Raw genomic sequence first — 20,610 nt, forward strand, 5'->3', positions numbered from 1 at the left:
AGTTAGAAATATATCATTTAAACTAGACTAACTATTGTGGGACAATTAAAGCCTATGTAATTTTTTGAAGGATTTACATGCTCCTCTAAAATGCCCAAAGGAAAGCCCAAGACTCCCACTAATCCAGCACCAAGTAATACTGGTGCTTGGGAAGCCAGTCTAGCATCCACTCTTATCAACAATGTGAGTTGATGATGTTTATATTTTAGTAGTATAGTGTATGTTTCTATTCTATCTTATTTAATTTTTATTTCAAGTTTTGTAACAATATTTATTATGACGTGTGATGATGTTTGTGTCATTATTATTTGATTTGATTTTAATTTCATCATACAGATTGAAATTTTAACTCAATGACTAGATTAGGTGATAGATCATTATCACCCTTACAGTTGTATTATTATAACTTGGAATTGTATAAAGAAATATTAAATTTAGTATTGTAACTATATAACATTTTTCAGGACGAACTTAAGACGAGTGTTTATCTCATATCGCCTGACAAGGTTGAAGACAAACTACAATTACAAATCCTGGGATCAGCTGTAGAGACAAATGTTCGACAGAGATTTGTGTATATTGAGAAGGACAGTCTTGTTGCGCAGGTATTTATGTTAGAATACCTTTGTTGTACTGTAGAATCCATGTTTTTTTAATTTGTTTTTTTAAATGCATAAGAAATGTTTGCAAGATTAGAAAATATTTCAGGGAAAAGAGCATGGCAAAGGTAAAGATAGTGGATCAAAAACATCTTTCCCAGAAATATTTGCCATGCTTAAATCGGCAGATGAGCTCCTGCCTTCAGCAGTCTTGGCAAAGTTGCTTAAAGTAAAAATTTTGGAGTACAGAGACGAAGAACTGAACAGAAGAGAGGAACTTCAGCAGGTACACTGAATATTATAATCATCCTACTTTCTGTGTTTTGAAGCAAATAATGTGTTGACTTTATTTCCTCATCAAGTTATCTCAACTAACTCCCAGGCAGAGCTTCAAAAAACGAAAAAGGCTAAGGGGGTTAAAGGGAAGGCCAAGGTATTCATCATGCAATGTGCATGGGCTTAAATGAAGAGTTTTTAACGACTCCAATATGGTTATTGCAGTTAAACTTGTGCTGGAATGAATCGTTAGAAGTGTTTATTAGTCAACACATTTGATTTAATTGGATAATTCGTCTTAAGGAGCTGTTATCACATTACTTAGTGTCAAAATGTACCCTAGCATCAATTTTTTTATTGAAATCTTTCAATTATTATCATCAGAATTTATTACAATATCAATGTTGTATAGAATTTCTAAAAATGGACTAGAGAAACCAAAAAATGCCTTGACAAGTGTACAGCGATGATAACAATCAGGGGACACCAATACACCCAAATAACCAAACAAAAGGCCTCGAGAGACCTGATGAAAAGTCGAGCAATTACATTGGGCCCCAAGTGCAGAAGGAGAAAAATGGGCAAATAATATGAGCTGTGAACTTAGGAGGCATTTCTAGGTTTTTAAGAATAATTGCCACAACCCAAAAATTCTCAATAACAATTGGCTGATTTGTAATATTTCCAATGGAATGAAGTTTTAAGGGGGCCGGGGGGGTCTTCATCAAAATTATCTCGGAATTGACTTTATAGTTGTTTCTGGTAGAGGGGAGTGATATCTACCAGCTGCTTTTGGTCCCATGGAAAAATATTGTTCCTAGCCGAAATTATCGCCGGTCTAAGGTCAGCGCTTATGTGTAATTGTATTGCGCGAGCGATTTTCAATCGCAAATTCTGAAAATCGAGTCTAAAAATCTATCTTCTCCTACATTTTTTGAGCAATCACCCTGAAACTTTCAGGATATGTTCTAGAGACCATTTAGAAGATTTGATCGAGCCAAAATTTTGAGATAGGCCTTTAAAAATTTTTTATTCAATTTTGAAAATCTTGGACCTCGTTTTTTTACGATTTTTTCAGGTCCAAGATTTTCAAAATTGAATAAAAAATGTTTAAAGGCCTATCTCAAAATTTTGGCTCGATCAAATCTTCTAAATGGTCCTTAGAACATATCCTGAAAGTTTCAGGGTGATTGCTCAAAAAATGTAGGAGAAGATAGATTTTTAGACTCGATTTTCAGAATTTGTGATTGAAAATCGCTCGCGCAATACAAATACACATAAGCGCTGACCTTAGACCGGCAATAATTTCGGCTAGGAACAATATTTTTCCATGAGACCAAAAGCAGCTGGTAGATATCACTCCCTTCTACCAGAAACAACTATAAAGTCAATTTCGAGAGAATTTTGATGAAGACCCCCCCGGCCCCCTTAACTCATTTATACCGTGGACAAAGTTGGACTTATCAGTTCAGGATTATTGGCGGTTACAGCGACGTTTTGCTTTTACAACAAAGAATGTTCATAATTCATGCTGCTTGTTAATGCAGTGCATATCTATTTTTCTATTTTCGTTTCTTTACTACTGTTGCATGCTTATTAAATTTAAAAACCAATTCATTTGCAAATATATCACTTGATAAAGCTGTTATGCTGAGCTATATCCACTGCATCACTGACATTAAACTTGCATGATATTATATAAGATAATAAAGTTGATCACGTGTACAAAATAAAACGATAAGAAGGTATCTAGGGTTAATCCTAGCAGTATTTTAGGTATTTTATATGTGCATGAGGGCAAGTTAAGACAATGGTATTACAGTTTCTCACTGTAGTATGTTGTCGTTCTGTTCTAAAAACGTTGCTTCATAACCATGTAAATTGTAACATTTCCAAAATGTAGACAAGCTGTCATAGCGACTTTAAATTACTTATTATCATTCAGGGTAAAACGGGTAATGCAAGTCGGTCCCCAACCAAGTCTGTCTCTCCCGACAAAGGGGGTAAGAAAGATGCAAAGAAAGGAGGTAAAAAGTCCCCTGTCAAAAAAGAAGGTGGAACTAACATCGATCCTGAGGCAGAAGTCGCAAGAGGGAAGTGTCCTTTGAAAAAAAGGGGAGAGGAGAAAGAAGAACCTGCCAAAATCAGTGAGTTTGAGCGGCTTATTTTTTGGTGATTCATGTTACACTCCTTGAGTGATGCTAACTACATTTTCTCAATTGCTCGTCTCGATTTTGGCTTTTTAAAAAACAAAAATACATCGAATTATACGTTTTCTGATAGTTCACTATTTTACTCTCTCAGACGATTATCCAGAATTTAGTCCTGACCTTTTTGTACTTTGTGTTGGGTTTGAGCAAGCTGATTTCATGGCAGAGTGCCACAAAGCTAACCTTCCAATCACCTCCCTTCTCAAATCATCTTCTCTGACATACTCGTCTGACTTCTCTTGGATGGAACACATCTCATCTTTTAATATGGGATCGAAGGTAGTCTTTAAGCATGCTCCATAAAATGAACAGAATTTTACTTCTAAAATCGCATGATTAAATTTATCTATATAATCAATAGTGATTATAACTATAGTATGTTATACAATAAATGCATCAGTTCAGCATGTTGAAAATTGTGTTTAACAATAAATAACGTGATTGTACTAACTTACCCGGGAGACTCATGCTAATACCATAGTTTCGTCGTGTCCAGGTGGTGTTACCAGACGATAATGAAGGTCCAGAAGTTGAGGCGCGGGTAGATGCTCACCAGGAACTGATTGATAAGTTCTGGGAAGACATTGCTGAACAAGCTACCGAGGTCCCCCTGCCAGCTCATTTGGTGGATGTTGGGTTCGAAAAGATGTCCCTACCTAAATTGGAAGTGGATGCTGAAATTAAGAAAGACAACGAGAGAATGGTGAATTTACTGATTATCTTATCTTATCTTATCTTATCTTATCTTATCTTATCTTATCTTATCTTATCTTATCTTATCTTATCTTATCTTATCTTATCTTATCTTATCTTATCTTATCTTATCTTATCTTATCTTATCTTATCTTATCTTATCTTATCTTATCTTATCTTAACTTATCTTATCTTATCTTATCTTATCTTATCTTATCTTATCTTATCTTATCTTATCTTATCTTATCTTATCTTATCTTATATTATCTTATCTTATCTTATCTTATCTTATCTTATCTTATCTTATCCTATCTTATCTTATCTTATCTTATCTTATCTTATCTTATCTTATCTTATCTTATCTTATCTTATCTATCTTCCTTTTATGTTCATTATCAATTTCCAGAACCACGTTGGTTCATTTATTGATTTGCTGGTTTACACATTGCTTATCTCAGGAGAAGTTATTACTGGCGCTTTATCAACGAGTTGCTAATAAGATCTATTCGATTCAATCCTCCCTATGTCAATTTAAACAGTACTACAAAGGTTTGTTCTTTACGTTTTAAATGCTGTGAGTGACCCTGTAAATACATCTGTACTGTTTCTAAATCCATGTATGACAATAGATGACATGTCTGGTGGCAAGTTTGGAAACTTAAAGATCCTGAAATGCATGGTAAATTAAATTTGTTATTAAATTCAGTTTCACTTTCAACCAGGTATGGACATGGTTGAGGTAGCGGACCTAACTGAACGAACAGAGGATGGTGAACTACTGCACCCCCTAGATATGAGATACTACAACAAGATAATATCTCTACTTCCCTACGAGAGTGTTTCTCACGTGTCTGTCCTTAATTGTATGCTAGAGCAGGTAAATACTAGAGCAAGATTCGCTTTATAGTCTGTATAGTGTATGCTGTATAATTATGCGCGTATTTTGGAACATTTCGTAAGTATTTAAAACTTGGAATCAAGTGAGCCATCTTCAGAAACGTCCTAATACATAATTTTGAAGGTATGTGAAGATCAGCAGCCGAAAAAGGAAGAACTGAAAGAAATTGGAGAGGATCCAGTGAATAAACAGTTGGGAGAAATGATACATGGCTTGCCTCTTACCCTTCTGCAGCAATCTGTAAGATTTAATAATTGTAAAGAAGTATCATCTGTATCCTGACAATCTATAAATTTCTGAGAGAAACTGCACTATCCAATACTAAATATCGTAACTCATTTAATCACAACATCAGGAGTTCGAAGGATTTTTATCTCTGAAACAAGAAAAAGTGGAGGAGGATGATCAGCCAATAGTGTTGAAAGAGGCTGATGAAATCAGAATGAAATCATTCCATCTTAACCCAAAAGTTTATCCTCTTAACGACTTGTAAGTGATGAGGCTGCAGAATTGTATCTCTCACTAACATTGATTATATTAATGATTAGATCGTGAATTTATCCGAATTTAAGTTTAATCAAAATAATTCCAGCTGTCGTTGACATTTAATTTGCCCTAATTTCAGAATATTGCTACAACACAGCATCAGTAGTGCGTTCCTAGAACTCCCCGAAACTAACGCTGAAGTACTTACAAAGATTCAGTCCCTATCTTACGAAACGGAAAGTTTCTGCGGACAAACCGGACAGAGCACAGTAAACAAGGCATTGCGTCAGTTTGCTTTTGAGAATTGTGACCACACTAAAACAGAGCCAGGTATTTCTAAGCTGAAGACCCCGGCAGAATATTTCTGGGATATAGAGATGTTGTTAGGTTCGGCTGAGGTTGGAGTAGAGAATCTACAAAAACTCAAAGATACTGAGATTTCTAATCCTGTGCAAAGACTTGATCACTTCAACTATCGGACGAGTTATGAGAAAGATGCTCTTTTACAAGTAATTCTACGAAATTCGCTGAATGATATGATTGTTCACATCTAACTGATGAGACTTTATCTAGATCTCCCGAATGGACGCTTGTTAAGTTTTAACGGAGTAAATTTCGAGTCAATTATAAATGATTAATACTAAATAATTGAACTGAATTCATGAATCTGACGACAGGTATTGGGTGATGCATTTTACGAGTTCCCATATTGTGAGAGGATATACCACCGACATGAAAATGCAATGTTACTGCTCTTCCACGCTGGATACAATGACAAACGACAATCTAGTTCCCTTTGGAACGAGCGTGTTCACACTGAAATAGGTCAGAGCTCATAAGATTTAATTTAGATAAAATACCAAGTTTACTGCCTAATGGCAATCATTTTCGTAAATAGCCGAAGTTTTTGGTCCGTTTAGTTAAGAAAGTAGCTAGTGATGACGTCTGACGATTTAACTGTTACCAATACATTACGTTTGCAGGGTTCCACTACTTCATCTCTAGAACAAAGGACAGATTCCCAACACTCTTAGAGAAGCTGCCGCCGCTAACCCCAGCTCCAGCTCCCTCAGAAGCTACTGCCCCTCCAACACCTGTAACTCCTGCTGCTGAGGAGGCTGTCGAGGAGCCAGAGTTCGTGGTGCGTTCTATAATACTTTAGTTACATTAGTGTACAATTCAACCGTCTGTTTATATCTTAAAGGGATCATGAAGTGTCCCCGACTTAATCGTCAAAACATTTCACATATACTATCACATAGAAACACTAATATAACAATAGGGCTCGGAATTCCCAGATTCGTAACTTAATTATGTCGCGTGAAATCGATACAGGAAGATCGCCCGAATTTGTTGGATTGTGGCTAACTGTCAGACACCGCAATAGAAACAGTGTTAAAACGCACATTTTTATTCATGTGCTGTGGCGCCAATTTAATTGATAAAATCTTCAAATTAACGACACTTGATAGATTTGACTTTTATCTTTCGAAAATTGTGGTTGAATAATGTGCATAATATACACAAGCATCAAATAATTGTCTTATAAGTTTACGTACTGCTGTGTTATGTTGTAGGAAGAAAAACATTCAATTACCAAACGCTAAATAACAATACACGTTTGTAAGAACCTATTACTTAAACTAACCTTAAATTGTAAATAGTTTTTTCTGGATACAAACATTTACTTGTTAACTTCATGGCAAAATATGTCCATCATCAGTTCCGATACTGATAAAACCCGTATATCTTGATCCATCTGTGTTTGGAAACTTTTCTCGGATCGCCGACACAACACATGATGGAAGTACGTATCGAACCTTTTTATCCAAATCTTGGGAGCTTATCAAATTCACAAATGATTTGTAGGCTAAATATCTCCACTTTTTTTGTGTCAAATGTGCTTTTAGATAGTCTCCCCGTTTTACAGCATCATTGATGGTGAAACTAAACAGGTATCTTGAATATCTAAGGCCTTGTTCATGGTCGGCCCTGTTCACTCTTTTATCCCATGCTGTTCGACGTTTTGCATCGCTTGGGACGGAATGAAAAACCAGAAAGCTTCTCCTACTACTGGTGTCTCTTCCCTCACGGTTGTTACAACCTCCGACTGCACAATGTCTTACCATCAACCGTCTTTTGATAAATTTTAACTAGTAAAGAGTTGTTGCAGTGATAATGGAATGAAGCTAAACTAATATATTTAGTAATGTCATAATTGCAAAGCTTGACCTACTATACTCTGAAAACACGTGCCGCAGTCGACAAACGCGAAAATTTGTAACAGCTCTGACTTAGTTATTAATTCTTTAATTGGAAGATAAGACTTTTATCTACGGGGTACAGACTACGGATACATATGTTAGGTTCGTGTCTACACATTACACGTTATTCAAGAAAGCACACATTCGCAAGCTTTAAAATACAAAGACCGTACAAAACGAAAGTAAACAAATTGAACACTGATCGTGCTACATTCAAATTTCATGAAGTGAGCTGTCTTTAATTGCTTGTAGGAACTAGATTAATCGCTGTACACCAAATTTAGGAAGATATGTGGAATATAATGGTTTATACCTGATGGTAATCTTGTCGGTTCAACAAAAAAACCAACAGAAAACTTGTTATGGACAATTAAAATCAGGTGTTTTTACACATGTCGTATATGCTATCCCGTCACCTAGCCTCAACTTGGAAAAATGTAATTGATATGCCCCATATTATCTCAGCTTGTGAAGCAATTATGACGGAGCTATTTTGGGATTGTGGCAGAATTACCAAGCCTAGCTCACTACCCAAGTTTCGAGTATTTTTGAAGAATTCGCAAATTTACACTTCATGATCTCTTTAATCAATATTCAATATACAACTTCTTTAATTCAACAGATGCCAGACAATCGTCTTGAAGGATTTAAGAAGCGATCAGATATGAAAGAAGAAGAAAAGGAGAGAGCATCCTCAGGGAAGAAAGGAAAGAAGTCAGCAGGTAAAGGTAGAAAGGGGAGCCCAAGTCCCAAAAGAAAGGGATCTCCTTCTAAGAGCCCTAAACGAAGTGCAGGAGCGTCTCGCGGAAGCAGTGCTAAGAGTAAAGAGGACAAGAGTAAAGTAGAGTTCGAACAAGTTCCTCTCGTTCCAGAACCGGAAATGGATATCGTGATGAAGGAGGATGCAGCGAAGAATATGTTTGTTGGGTTCAAACTTCCCAACCAAATATTTGAAGCGACAGGTAAATACTTGAATGTCCGACAGTAATTCTTTTTGAGCATTACAATTATTCTTTGTTGCGATGGATAAATATTAAATATCAGTAGATGTATATGAGAATTGAAACACTGGCCATCGCCCCATAAACCCCCCATTATGTAAAATCTTGCTACATTTCAGTTTTCATGTAACTTTTTATCAGGAAACGTGGCTCACTGCCACCCTGCTGATGGTAGTTTGGTTCGAGTTGAGAGGTGGGGATTTGAGGGGAAGAGCCCAAAAACTCGTGTGTCCCTTTTGAAAGGTGGTCACGTGTTGTCTCTTAACTATGTTCTTAAATCTGACATGGACTTGAGAAACGAACAGAGAGCCGCTAAAGAAAAACAACTGAAGCAGGAAGCAGTAAGATTGTTATTAGTATTAAAAACTGGGTTATCATCTCCCGACTATCAATATCATTTGAATCATAACTCTGAAACGGGGAAGCAAAATTTTAATCTTCAGTTTGGATGGTAAATTCTATAATTCCAGGAGGCAGCAGCAGCAGCTACACCAGATACTGGAGTAGATTCCTCCGCTGACATTCCCGCTACCGAAGATATAACCACCACTTCTGCTCTGAGCTCAGTGGCTGACTCTCAAATTCCTCTAGCGAGAAGTGTCTCATTCAATGCTCAGCTCAAAAGTAAGTTGGTTAAATAGGCTTTTATTTACAAAGCAAATTTAATATACTTATTTTAAAGACAAGTAGGCTCTGGTAATGAGAATAGTTTTGTTTCATGTTAGAAAATGTTTTGGTTTCCTGTCACCTAATTCATCCTCATCTCAGGTGGTATGAGTATGAGTTTCAAGAAGCCGGTACCTCCTCCCAAATCAGTACAACTAGACGGAGAAGACGCTGTGCTGCTTGAAGAACCTCTGCCCTCGGTGATGGTGCTGTCTATACCTAACGGTCTTGTTTTACAATATTGTCAGCAGCAGGAGGATTCAGGTAGGATTGTGGGTTAAAAGTTGTGATTGTGGGTTTAATGTTGTGATTGTAGGTTAAATGTTGAGTATTATTTGTTGTCTAAATTTTGTGTTTTTTCGACTTTTATTCAGATGGGCAATTAACTTATATACAATTAAATTCTACGACAGTGATTTTAAAATAACAAGACTGATTTGCTTTTATCGCAGATTACTTCGCCATAAGACAGACTTATGAAAGTAAGACAGAACTGAAACACCGTTGTGAAGAGGTACAAGCTAAAACTTGTGCCGAGGAAACCTCTCGACTGTGTCTTTCAAATGGAACTGTTGTGAAACACATGAAGAACGGTGAGACTTCCATAAGAAATTAAATAATTTGAATCATATTGGAATGAGCTTATAAAATGAATATATTAAACATATTAGAATGAACATATTAAATGTTCTTAACAGTAACACGGTAGACGGTTATATTGATATAATTACTCCCACAGGTCAGACGTTGATTTTGTATCCAGACGGAGGGTACTCATTAAAACACGTACCTCCTCCGCCTCCTCCTACTCCTCCTCCTGAGGAACCTGTTGGTACACCTGCACCCCTCGATACTGGTAGCGCTGGTTAGTTAACTTCAGCTCCTAATTAGGTTATTATTTTGTCTGGTTTATCCTAACATCTGCAACTTCACCTCCCCCATTTCCTCGTCCCCCTCAATATGATAACATATCTTACATATCTTACGTATCTTACATATCTTACATATCTTACAAATCTTATATATCTTACATATCTTACATATCTTACATATCTTACATATCTTACAAATCTTATATATCTTATGTATCTTAGATATCTTACAAATCTTACATATCTTACATATCTTATATATCTTATATATCTTACATATCTTACGTATCTTACATATCTTACATATCTTACATATCTTATATATCTTACATATCTTACGTATCTTACATATCTTACATATCTTACAAATCTTATATATCTTACGTATCTTACATATCTTACAAATCTTATATATCTTATATATCTTACATATCTTACATATCTTACATATCTTACATATCTTACATATCTTACATATCTTGCAGCACCGACTCCTGTGGCCACACCAGCCCCACCCCCACCTTACATAGTGTGGGAAGTGACAAAAGAGAAGGGAGGAAGAGAACATGTGATGAGTAACGGAGAGGTTGAGGAGAATACCCCTCTTCAATGTTACACCGCCACTGACCCAGAGTCTAAAGAGGTAACATTGTTATGATAGAAATTCGGCAAAATAACAGTTGACCTATAATTTTAAGTACCTGATTATTCCCTATACTACAGTAAAACTGTTCCCTACAACTTTACGATATCTTTTGTTGATAAATATCCCGTAAAAACACTGTATTGAAATCTTGTTTTCGCTCTGTCCTTGTCTAGTCCGAACGATAAGCATTTTACTACGCCAGGTAATGTTCACTCGTATGGATAGCATCCTGTCGGTGATCAGACCAGACGGAACAAGGATTGTCGATCACATTGATGGTACCAGGATAACAACCGTCACAAATCCATGTGGTAGGTTTGGTGGTCACAAACGATCCTTAAAATACTTACTTGTGTCTTAAATAGCTGATTTTATTAACATTTCAGCTTTTAACGTATAACTCAATCAATTTTAGCCTCCACCTTGCAATAAAACAAGGAATGTTGACCATATCAACCCAAATCAGGAGAAGTTGGTTACAAAATAGAATGTGTAGGCTACGCTACAGTTCAATACTCCGGCTCTGAATCACGCACCATATTTGGAACTCCCACTCGAGTGATCAGCAATGGCAACAAAACATTCGTAATCGAGGAAGAAGGAGGGATGGACCTACACATCTCGCCTTATGAAAACAAGGTAGAATTGATTGGAACAGAAGACATCGCCAAGAAGATGGACCCTCAGTCTCTGAATACGATAAGAGAAAGAGGGGAATTAGTGTACTCTGAACTGGGAAAACACCAATTTGATCTGGATAATGAGATTTGTTTCGATCATACTGACGTAGCAGGGAATATTTTCAATGTAAGTTACGAAGGAAGGATACTGACAGAGCGACCTGATACGCACATCGTACAACATTTGGATCATTTCTACAAACAGAACGCAGTAAGTGCCACGATTTCAATTTTAAGGTTTTTAATCTTATGACGAAGCCTACAATTACAAGCAAATAGCGTGTTTGTGTAAAGTATCTCCCAAATGAACCTTATTTTCAATACTTTTGAAACTTACTGTACTATGATAGGTGGGAGCATATCATGAGATTGAGGAGAAATACAGACCGCCTATGAGACTATTTGTAATCCACTCCGACCACACCGGATCAGAATTAATGGATAAAGAGAAAATTCGAACTCTATTCGAGTCGCCTGACAAAAATGCCGATATTGTACAAGTCATTGAAGATGTGGAGTCTGACGATCTCGCGAAAGGGTAAATAGATTATTTTACAAGTAATAATTTAAGACGATTCCACTGGAATAATTCCAGTGCAGCACGATAACTTTTTTTACCGGGTTCTGCAACAGGAACTTTGCGTAACGCGCGAACGCCGTTTTGTATTTTGGTTGTTAAATTGCTATTGTGAGTCGTTTAAGTACCCTATTTCCATGGTTACAATATTAATCACGCGCCGCGCTGGGAAATTTTAACTGCCCTGCAATATTTCAAAACCTTCGGCCGGGAGTCTTCAAGTCTTCCATTCACATTTTAATTGATACGACTTTGCGATCAATTATAATGTGAATGATTACTGATTAGGCATAAGTTGAAAATGAAAATCTTGGCATTAAGAATGCCCGCCGGACGCCTGGACTGGTGTTCGGACTTCGGATGCATTATAACTAAATTTTGTTTTTCAGGTACACATTCCTAACGCCCTATTACTCAAGTCCGGGCTCTAAGTGGGTCAAAGAGTTTGATGAGGGAGACATAGTGCCTGGTGGTCTGGTTTATGCTGGAACTGTCAAACCTGCTGAACAAATAATCGGAGGATGGGAAAAGAGGGTTTCATCACCGGTCACGACCGAACCTGAACTACCTCCAGCTATTCATTATAACCAGGTATATATTAGAAGAGTGGGGAGTGTAAGCACTACGCTTACGTCACTTCAACCAATTTTAAGGTATTTATTGAATTTGTGTGCAACTTGATCTGTGATATGTTCCTGGAAACAAATCTGTGAATAACGTTTCCAGAATTTGTATCAGTTAAAGTAACAATGTATCAGGTGATCGAGGAAACCCCACTCAATGATTACCACCGAGAGTTGGTGTTAAATGGCATAAAAGCTCACACGCAGTGGCTTATCGAGCGGGAGCTAAACTCTAGTAAAGCTTCTGTACCGGACGAAAGGTAAGTTCTCACAAATTACCTCGCTTCTCCTACTGATGTCTGATAGTAGACATTGAGTTTGACCAGATTGAGCATTGGAACTTTTCGTCGCGTTTAATATCGTTGGATTCAATTGTACGTTTCATTATTTTATAATAATCAAATTACTGGTTTCGATATCTTAGACAAGTTTATAATGCAGAACGGAGCTGGAGAAAGACAATGCAGAGAAGATGGCAATCAGAGTCGGCAGATCTGCTTCCAAGCCTCGGACACCACAGAATGTAAGAGAACATTTCTAGATATAAATATCGATTCAACTTAGATTATTTTCTGTATCAATTCACTATCCAACAAGTATTCCTACTTCTGTATTTCAAATTGAGGAGTTCTTGGATAAATCTTGGGTACATTTTTATCTCCAATTAATCTCTAAAATTAATCTAATCATCAATTCAATAACTCTATCAGCTATAAATAAATGACCAGTGAACTGATCAAATATCCATACAAATAATACACAAAGCATACAAACAACAAACCATAGGTACACCGTTTGTGGCGCAGTGAAAGCAAGCAGGTATATAGCCTCCGTGCAGTGAACGTATTCTTTTATACTGCGGCCGCGAAAAGCTGGCCTCTATGTTCAGAGCTTTTAACGTAATTCTATATTGCAATTTCGAGCTTTTAACGACTAGCTTTTCGTGGCTGTACTACAATCTTTAACTTCAACATATTATATCAATATAGTCGGAAGTCTGAAAATTTTGCCGAGACAGTGTAGCTTAGTCTATTAAAATAGCCAATTATAGCCATTAAATTACACACTTATACTCTATAGTTAGTATTTACTAGAGTCTTCATTTAGAACTTAATATTGCTTTATTGAATTTTATTCAACTCGCGCTTAGTAAAATCCTTTAGCCACAACATTTTTCCCGCCTAATTTTCTTTCGCCTGATTTCCATCAACAGTTCATATATTTCTTATCTTCCCTCTCTTATCAGTACGCAAGTTATGACAGTTTTGATGAGGTAAATCAAGCAGACTGACTATATCCTTTAGATGCAATAATCATTTGAGGCGACGATACATGCATGCTTGGACAAGCAAGGGTAGATCATCAGCTTCACTTATAGTAGACCACATTGCTGGCAGCTGATTGGTTTATCTGAACTTTCATGAACAATGTGTGTATCATCACCAAAGATCTTTCAACACGCATGTTCAGTTTACCTGCATGCAGTACCGGAAGCAGATTAAGCCTTACATTGTATTCGTTTATTCAGTGTAGTTTTAGCTTGTAGCATTTTTTGAGCAAAATAGATTAATATTGCATTGAAAGGTAAAGTATGGGAGAAACTCACAGCTCGATACAGGTTTTAACACCGAAGTTTTTTACCGTAAAAAAGTTAAACAACGCCTTTTATTTTCTTTCTCTGCCTTGTACACTAAATGATGTTCTATCCTTTTAAATAATTTAACGCATGTAATTTTTCGACAGACTCACGGTAAAAACTCGACGTGTGTACTTATATGTGAATGCACGTAAATTTTGCCGTAAGATAATCAGTTTGACTGACTAAAAAGGACGGAGTGAAAATTCATCAATCTGGTATTATAACTGATTTAATCTAACAGCGTGCTGGTGTAGACTCGGAGAATAGGGCTGAATTTTGACTGAAATTCATTATTATCAAGTAAGTTTAAGCCACGTGACAGAACCCCTTAACCAGGATCTCTTGGAGGAAGATGACAGTTCGGAAACGGAAGATGAGCATCTTCCAAGTGCTATGGACCGGTTGGAAAAAAAACGGAACACTGTGGAAGTTGTAACCAGAAAATACAGTACCGCTGTTTCCAATAATCCTTTCAAGATGAAGATGAAGTTGAAGAAAGGTTTGTTGGATAATTCAGATAAGATTGTAACTTAGATAAGTTAACTCAGATAACGTTATCAATTACTATATGAATGATAGTAATGGTTTTAGAGCGATATATTTTACCTACTCTCATATAACCTTTTTATATCTCATATAACCTTTTTTTCCTGTCATAAAAATATGATGATCTTTCTCATGGAACAACTCTCTATCTAACGGTGATAAGCACTGAAACACTTAGTTCCCATAGGCATCATTCCTCAAGCAAAGTGGGACCAGATAATGGTGGAGAAAATGGAGGTCAACATTCTGAAGAGTGATATTAGAAACTTTAGGGTGCCGCCTTATTTTGATAGCAAATTTGGCCAAAGTTTCCTCAGCAGCCTGAGAGAAGGTAAATTAAAAACAGACAAAACTCGGTTTCGGTGGATGTTTCGAAATGTTTAATTGATTTTTATATTTCCTTGGATTTTTTCCGAAATGGAACAATTACCATTCCAATGTCCACTAGTCCGACCTGACGTAATCTTCTGATTTCCCACTAGGTCCTGATATGAAGGGTCTGTCGGAGAATGTACCGTCACCAGTACAGGGAACTCCCTCTGACAAATCCCTTGAAAATGGTTTGCAATAAATATCTCTTGAACTTGTCTCTCCGAATAAATGTATGAAATTAAAAATGTCCGTCCTTTCTTCGCTGATAAAAGGGCCAGCCTTCTTTGGAACTACGAATATATATTATAAATACATAGACACATATTATATATTAATATATGTATTATATATATCTGCCTCCTTCCTCAAATCTTGTAACTAATCTCAGGAGGTAAAGGAGAGAGTTTGTCCACGTCCATGATCCTGATAGACGGTGAAGAGAACGCTGGATCAGCTATCAGTCTTACTCAAGCCGGAGCAATTCCCACACCTAGACCAGGTAACCGTGCGGCAGGTAACCATGATAATCGTGCAGCAGGATTCTGTTTAAGTCAAATACCCCTACTTTATGATTTGGACCTGAAATTAAAACTAGTTAACCACCTACCAGTCTCGAAATATTCCTGTCACCTTCGCAACAGTTCAACATTATGACAGTCATGGTATGTCACAATAACTTATGTAATGTCTGAGATTTCAGGAAATCCAACGCCAAACGTAGCCACGGGGGTGGAAGGGGATATTCCAAAGTGTTCCCCCAAACAATCGTCTCCTTGCAGTGACGGACCTTCTCCAAAAGCTAACCGCAACGTTGGTTATATTATAATAAACCTACTATATTAAACTTAATAGTGTGTCTCATAACAGTATTTAACGATTACATTCTCAAATATAAATTACCAGATAACTACTATTGAGCAATGTCTCTCTAGAAATGACTATTTAATCACAATTCAGCTATCACCGGTACACGACGAGATAGAAACACCAGTACATGATCTACTTTCCTCCCGACAAACTTCCCAACCTACATCTGGTAAATGCATGCCTTCAATTACTTCAATTGTGTTGCTGTCATCCTATTTGTTAGAATGTGGCCTACAATTATTGTAGGCCACATTCTAACAAGAAAGCTACAATAAACTGAGTATTTGACTGGCTCAAATAAATAAAAGCACCATAGTAAATCGTACAGACCCTCTAACTGTTAGTACTGCTGAATGTTGATCCGATATCCTGTTTTCAATGTTATTACCATGGGTTGATGCGTTTTAACAAAATAGCACTGATCCTTAGGAACAGTGAAGAGTTTGCACGTGGATGTGAAGGGAGACGCGCGGAAGGGTAAAGTCGTAATTCCACGATCAATAAAAGGTTACAAACCTGGAGTTGAGCCAAACGAACGGTTTCTACAGCAGGAAGAACCAGTAAGACGAGGAGTAAAGACGTCCAGTGTTCTAGCTGCCGGGAGGAGGAAACATATCAGCGACATGAGAGGGTTCCAGGTTAATAGCTTTTAAAATCACTTGTAGCAACTCCCAGCAAAAAATTACTTAACCAGTAAAGTAAATATAAATATACATATATTTTTTTCCAAGTCACAAAGAACTTATTCAACTTTTTATAAAACCATCAACTATTTTTGTCCATGAATTAATCAACAAAAGTTCGTTTTTGGTTCAAAGAATAAGGAATTAAGATGGTCTGATCCAGGTTTACCCACCCGAAGTCTCTTTCGGAGTACTCTGTCCCGGAGGAATGTACGCTACCACCGTGACTCTCAAGAATATTGGTATCGATAGTTGCCGGTTCCAGATAAAGTGTCCTAAGAATATTGAGGGTGTCTCAGTCTGCCTTCATTCTGAAACCAATTTTGTGAGTTTATCGTCCAAGAAGAATTTGCGGTATCTAGTAAATTTTTATCGTTTGTTAAAGAATGTTCTGACGGGCAGTTCTGTCTTAACTACTTAATACGATATAGGTCTGGTTTGATATTTTGGCGACGATTTATGGTCTAATCGATTATTTGATAATTGTGACAAAAATCTTTATTTTTCTCTCAATCTATTCTCAAGCGTCTTTTGTCCAAACAGCTAAAAGAAATTTGCGAGGAAACTGATATAATTATAAAGCTATAACATGCGTTACTCCCGTAGGTGGCGGCAGGAATATCTGTAAAGTTCGATGTTTGTATCCAAGCTCCTGAGGTAACTGAGATTGGTCACGTCGCATTGGATATTATCATCACCATGGAAACTGAGGTGTTCAGACTACCAGTGCTTGCTACTGTCCTTCCGATGCAGGTTCGTATCATGATAATAATTCTCTATCCATCCTTTTTTAATTTTTATCAATTTGATATTTCACAACCTCCTCCTGCAATTCTTACTTTCTTCCCTCTAACTGTCTTCAATAGATTCAATTGCAACATTTAACTCTCAGGAATACGACGAACGCTCCAAGAGTGGTCGGCTCACTCGACTCCCTCAGCACATAAAGATAATCGATATCAGCAGTTTTGTGAACAGCACAAGTTCAGGTAAATATCACTCAATCATTCTCTTATAACCCTTATCATGTTGCTTATCATGCTGATGTTTTACTCTTCAACGTGAATCTCAGCTGTGTGAGCTACAGAAAAGGCTCCCCGGAAATCTTTTTGCCGAATCAGTTTTTTTTAGTAGCACTCACCTTGACAGTTGAAATACCGGGACGAGGGAGGGAGGTTAGCGCTAACCGCACCTATCTTCCAGCCTAAACAGGTCTAATATTTGCTCTCGGTTGCTCACGTTTAGAATGAGCTTGATTAGTCGACCCCGCTCTCACTGCGTCTCACTGCACCTGCAATCAGAGGATGAACTTTTATTTTGGTGAAATGGTCGCAATAATACCATATTTAAAGCGCTTGTAGTGAATGGAGTTGGAGGTTGTCTGGCTATGGCACTGTGAAACTATTCATAACTTAAACCGTTGTTTAAACGGTTGTTTGGGCAGTTTTTTAACTTAATGTTTTAACACAAGGCGATTTTCAGCAGCGTTCAACCGTGATAAGGTCAAATGTGCTCAAATGTAATTTTTGCGACAATACTAAAAGGGAGGCTATTTAATCGCATCCACAAATCGTTTCGTTTAGGATCCCTGTACCATTTAAATTTTGACGCCTGATATGATGCAAATTGTACTCACTCATTTCCATAGCCACTGCGATTTAATTTCATCCACTTTTGCAGTGAACATACCTCGGAGTGCCTTCAAAGTAATTTCTTAAATCCTAAAATTCGCGTGAGTTTAACCATGGTAACCATGGTAAATAGCAGAAATGTGGTGTCTGTGAACTGTGAAGTTGAGCGTTACTAAACTCTTTAGTTCTCATTTGGCTAGACGTAAGAGGTGCATGCTATTTAATTAGTAAATTCTCAAACTATTATAATTGAGACGGGTGTCGGAGGGTGGGATTTCCGTTAGAGTTCAGCGATTCTTTCTAAACCTTCGTTTTGTAAAGTGAAGCATCTTAACTCATATCCTTATCTTAACAAAATTGTGAGGGCAGATCATGCTACTTTAATCTTCTGTTTGATATTAATAGTTTGACGAAGGTAAGCTCCTATTTACAATTTGACAGCCTTCGACAGCAGCTAAATACTCTGTGAGTGATCTTGCTTGTGGGAACTGCATTTCTTTAGAAGTAATTATGGCGAATGACAGCTGGTGACACCAGACATGCGGTTACTAAGAAGGGACTTCATGATAGCGGGTGGTAAAAATAAAAAGTTATTTGACTTGAACTGTCCTCAATGAGAAACCTGGTGGGAGTCCACTCAGAATGTGCCAATAAAATCTGCCAAATCTAATTGACGTGCAGCTGTAAAGCAGTAAAATTACCGATATTTAAAATGACAATTCTGTGATTTTCAGGAGCTCGTAACACACCGCTACTGTCCTCCGATTGGCGATCTACTCCTACCTTCTTCTGAGATATTTCCTTATGTAGGAGTTATTCACGTGGTATGCTGTCACGTAACGTCACACTTTGCAACGTGACATCACTCAATGTTACGTGACGTCACACTGTGCCATGTAAATGTTATACCACGTTTACCTTAATTTCCAGTTCTCCGGAATTGGAATAATTAAAATCAGTGGTGACTGTAAACAATTTACCTCGACAAAGAGAGACCTTTTTAGAGCTATTTCCCGTTAAAACTTTTAGAGCCATTAATTTATATATTATTAAACGACTGAGATGGAGAGCACACAAACTGTGATAGTAGTAACCGTGCCCCCGTGGCCCGTGCGTACCTTGTCTCCCGGCACTGTGGTAACGCACGTGCCTTGTAACATTATTGATTATCGTTTTGTCCACTTTGTTGTACTAATAGTTGTATAAAACTGTAAATATGTTTTCCTACCAAGAAAGATTTTGTTGTATAAATGTTTCGTTTTATTTACTCTTAAAGCAGACTTTATAAACTAAGTTGAGCATTTTAATTTGATCTCCCCAGTGTCTATATTCACGATACAGACTATCTTTTACACCAACCACCCAACAGTTAATTTGATCAGATCACTCCTCCATTAATCACTTAACTTGCTTGATCTTGACATTTAAAGCGGCATCATTGCGTCGATGCTAATGCTCTAATAAAAGCCTACAATCTGCACAGTGTCGATCAGACCTCGTGCTTACCAACCCCTGAGATTGTTTTACTCATTTATTTATTAGTTATAAAAAGAGAGTTTCAATAACTTAACTACACATACTACGAGGCTTATATACTATATAGGCCTCATCTTATCAGATCGGTCTACCAATCTTATCATATATCTTGTGGTTATCTTTTCAAAGGTTGCACAGATATCGTAGTGTTCTATAGATACAAAGTTGTACACATATATATTATATATATATATATATAATATTACATTGTTGCTGGCTGCTTCGTTGACCTGCTGCGAGCTGGCAAATAAACTACCTGAGGTGGCTTGAGTTTATTATAACAAATAATTTACCCACTTTCATGTGTACTAACCATCGCTTTTTTGTAGAATTAATATATCTGGATACCGGTGGAGAGTTGAGCCATGTTTTTTACACATGACAGTGATTCTGGGTTTTGATTATATCTGTCAATGCTGGGATTGGTTTATCGCTGTCACGTGTCACATATTATATGGTTCACCCCCCTCCCCACCTCCCCCCTCCCCACCTCCTCCCCTCCCCACCTCCCTACCTCCTCCCCACCTCCCCCCCTCTCTCCCCTCCCCCCCTCTCTCCCCTCCCCACCACATGAGAGTGCCACCAATTGTTCCTGCAAGTGCAACACCGATATGTGATGTAGACCAGACCAGCTGTAATAAATACTACTCATAAGCTGTCGCGAAATAATATGCTTTGACCGGGCCCCAAAATTGGGAATCTGTTTCCCTGTAGCCTTTTGTTAATATATGTTGTAAGAGTTATCATACCTTCAGTTCTTTGATTTTTGAATTAAGTCAACAATTAAACACAAAACTCGAGATGGTCATATATTTGATAATTTAATTTCTTCATACCTATACTGT

The 20,610-nt window shown here is 37.3% G+C and overlaps 2 protein-coding genes across 12 annotated transcripts in view; one reads left to right on the top strand and one right to left on the bottom strand.

The window, feature by feature from the left end:
• LOC134812251 (2-oxoisovalerate dehydrogenase subunit beta, mitochondrial-like) overlaps positions 1 to 20,610 on the bottom strand; it is a 704,467-nt gene that overhangs the window by 176,343 nt on the left and 507,514 nt on the right. The window lies entirely within an intron of this gene.
• Positions 50 to 19,480, top strand: LOC134812202 (sperm-associated antigen 17-like). 11 transcript variants are annotated; one of them, XM_063819450.1, is made up of 41 exons: positions 50 to 183; positions 465 to 605; positions 709 to 885; positions 982 to 1,032; positions 2,821 to 3,022; positions 3,180 to 3,364; positions 3,582 to 3,788; positions 4,237 to 4,327; positions 4,501 to 4,655; positions 4,800 to 4,916; positions 5,032 to 5,165; positions 5,302 to 5,671; positions 5,840 to 5,987; positions 6,146 to 6,303; positions 8,049 to 8,388; positions 8,569 to 8,768; positions 8,898 to 9,051; positions 9,196 to 9,357; positions 9,546 to 9,686; positions 9,833 to 9,958; positions 10,451 to 10,608; positions 10,814 to 10,922; positions 11,078 to 11,502; positions 11,642 to 11,829; positions 12,258 to 12,459; positions 12,627 to 12,751; positions 12,933 to 13,014; positions 13,278 to 13,310; positions 13,738 to 13,764; positions 14,467 to 14,629; positions 14,864 to 15,007; positions 15,159 to 15,236; positions 15,437 to 15,547; positions 15,749 to 15,858; positions 16,006 to 16,084; positions 16,345 to 16,553; positions 16,762 to 16,923; positions 17,205 to 17,351; positions 17,491 to 17,587; positions 18,279 to 18,330; positions 18,964 to 19,480. In XM_063819450.1, the coding sequence occupies exons 1-40, from the start codon at positions 91 to 93 to the stop codon at positions 18,314 to 18,316; spliced, it is 6,039 nt and encodes a 2,012-aa protein (XP_063675520.1). In that variant the 5' UTR covers positions 50 to 90; the 3' UTR covers positions 18,317 to 18,330; positions 18,964 to 19,480. The 11 variants fall into 11 exon arrangements, with proteins under 11 accessions (XP_063675520.1, XP_063675519.1, XP_063675522.1 ...); XM_063819449.1 differs by lacking the exon at positions 18,279 to 18,330; XM_063819452.1 differs by lacking the exon at positions 13,738 to 13,764.

This window comes from Bolinopsis microptera, chromosome 3 (assembly GCF_026151205.1).
Source record: "Bolinopsis microptera isolate Bmic1 chromosome 3, MBARI_Bmic_1.0, whole genome shotgun sequence".
NCBI classification, from domain to species: Eukaryota; Metazoa; Ctenophora; class Tentaculata; order Lobata; family Bolinopsidae; genus Bolinopsis; species Bolinopsis microptera.

Coding starts and splice junctions, on each gene's coding strand:
- LOC134812202 (XM_063819449.1), top strand. CDS start 91: ATGCCCAAAGGAAAGCCCAAGACTCCCACTAATCCAGCACCAAGTAAT. Junction 4,917..5,031: donor TTACCCTTCTGCAGCAATCT/GTAAGATTTAAT, acceptor TCACAACATCAG/GAGTTCGAAGGATTTTTATC. Junction 17,588..18,963: donor TGTGAACAGCACAAGTTCAG/GTAAATATCACT, acceptor TGTGATTTTCAG/GAGCTCGTAACACACCGCTA.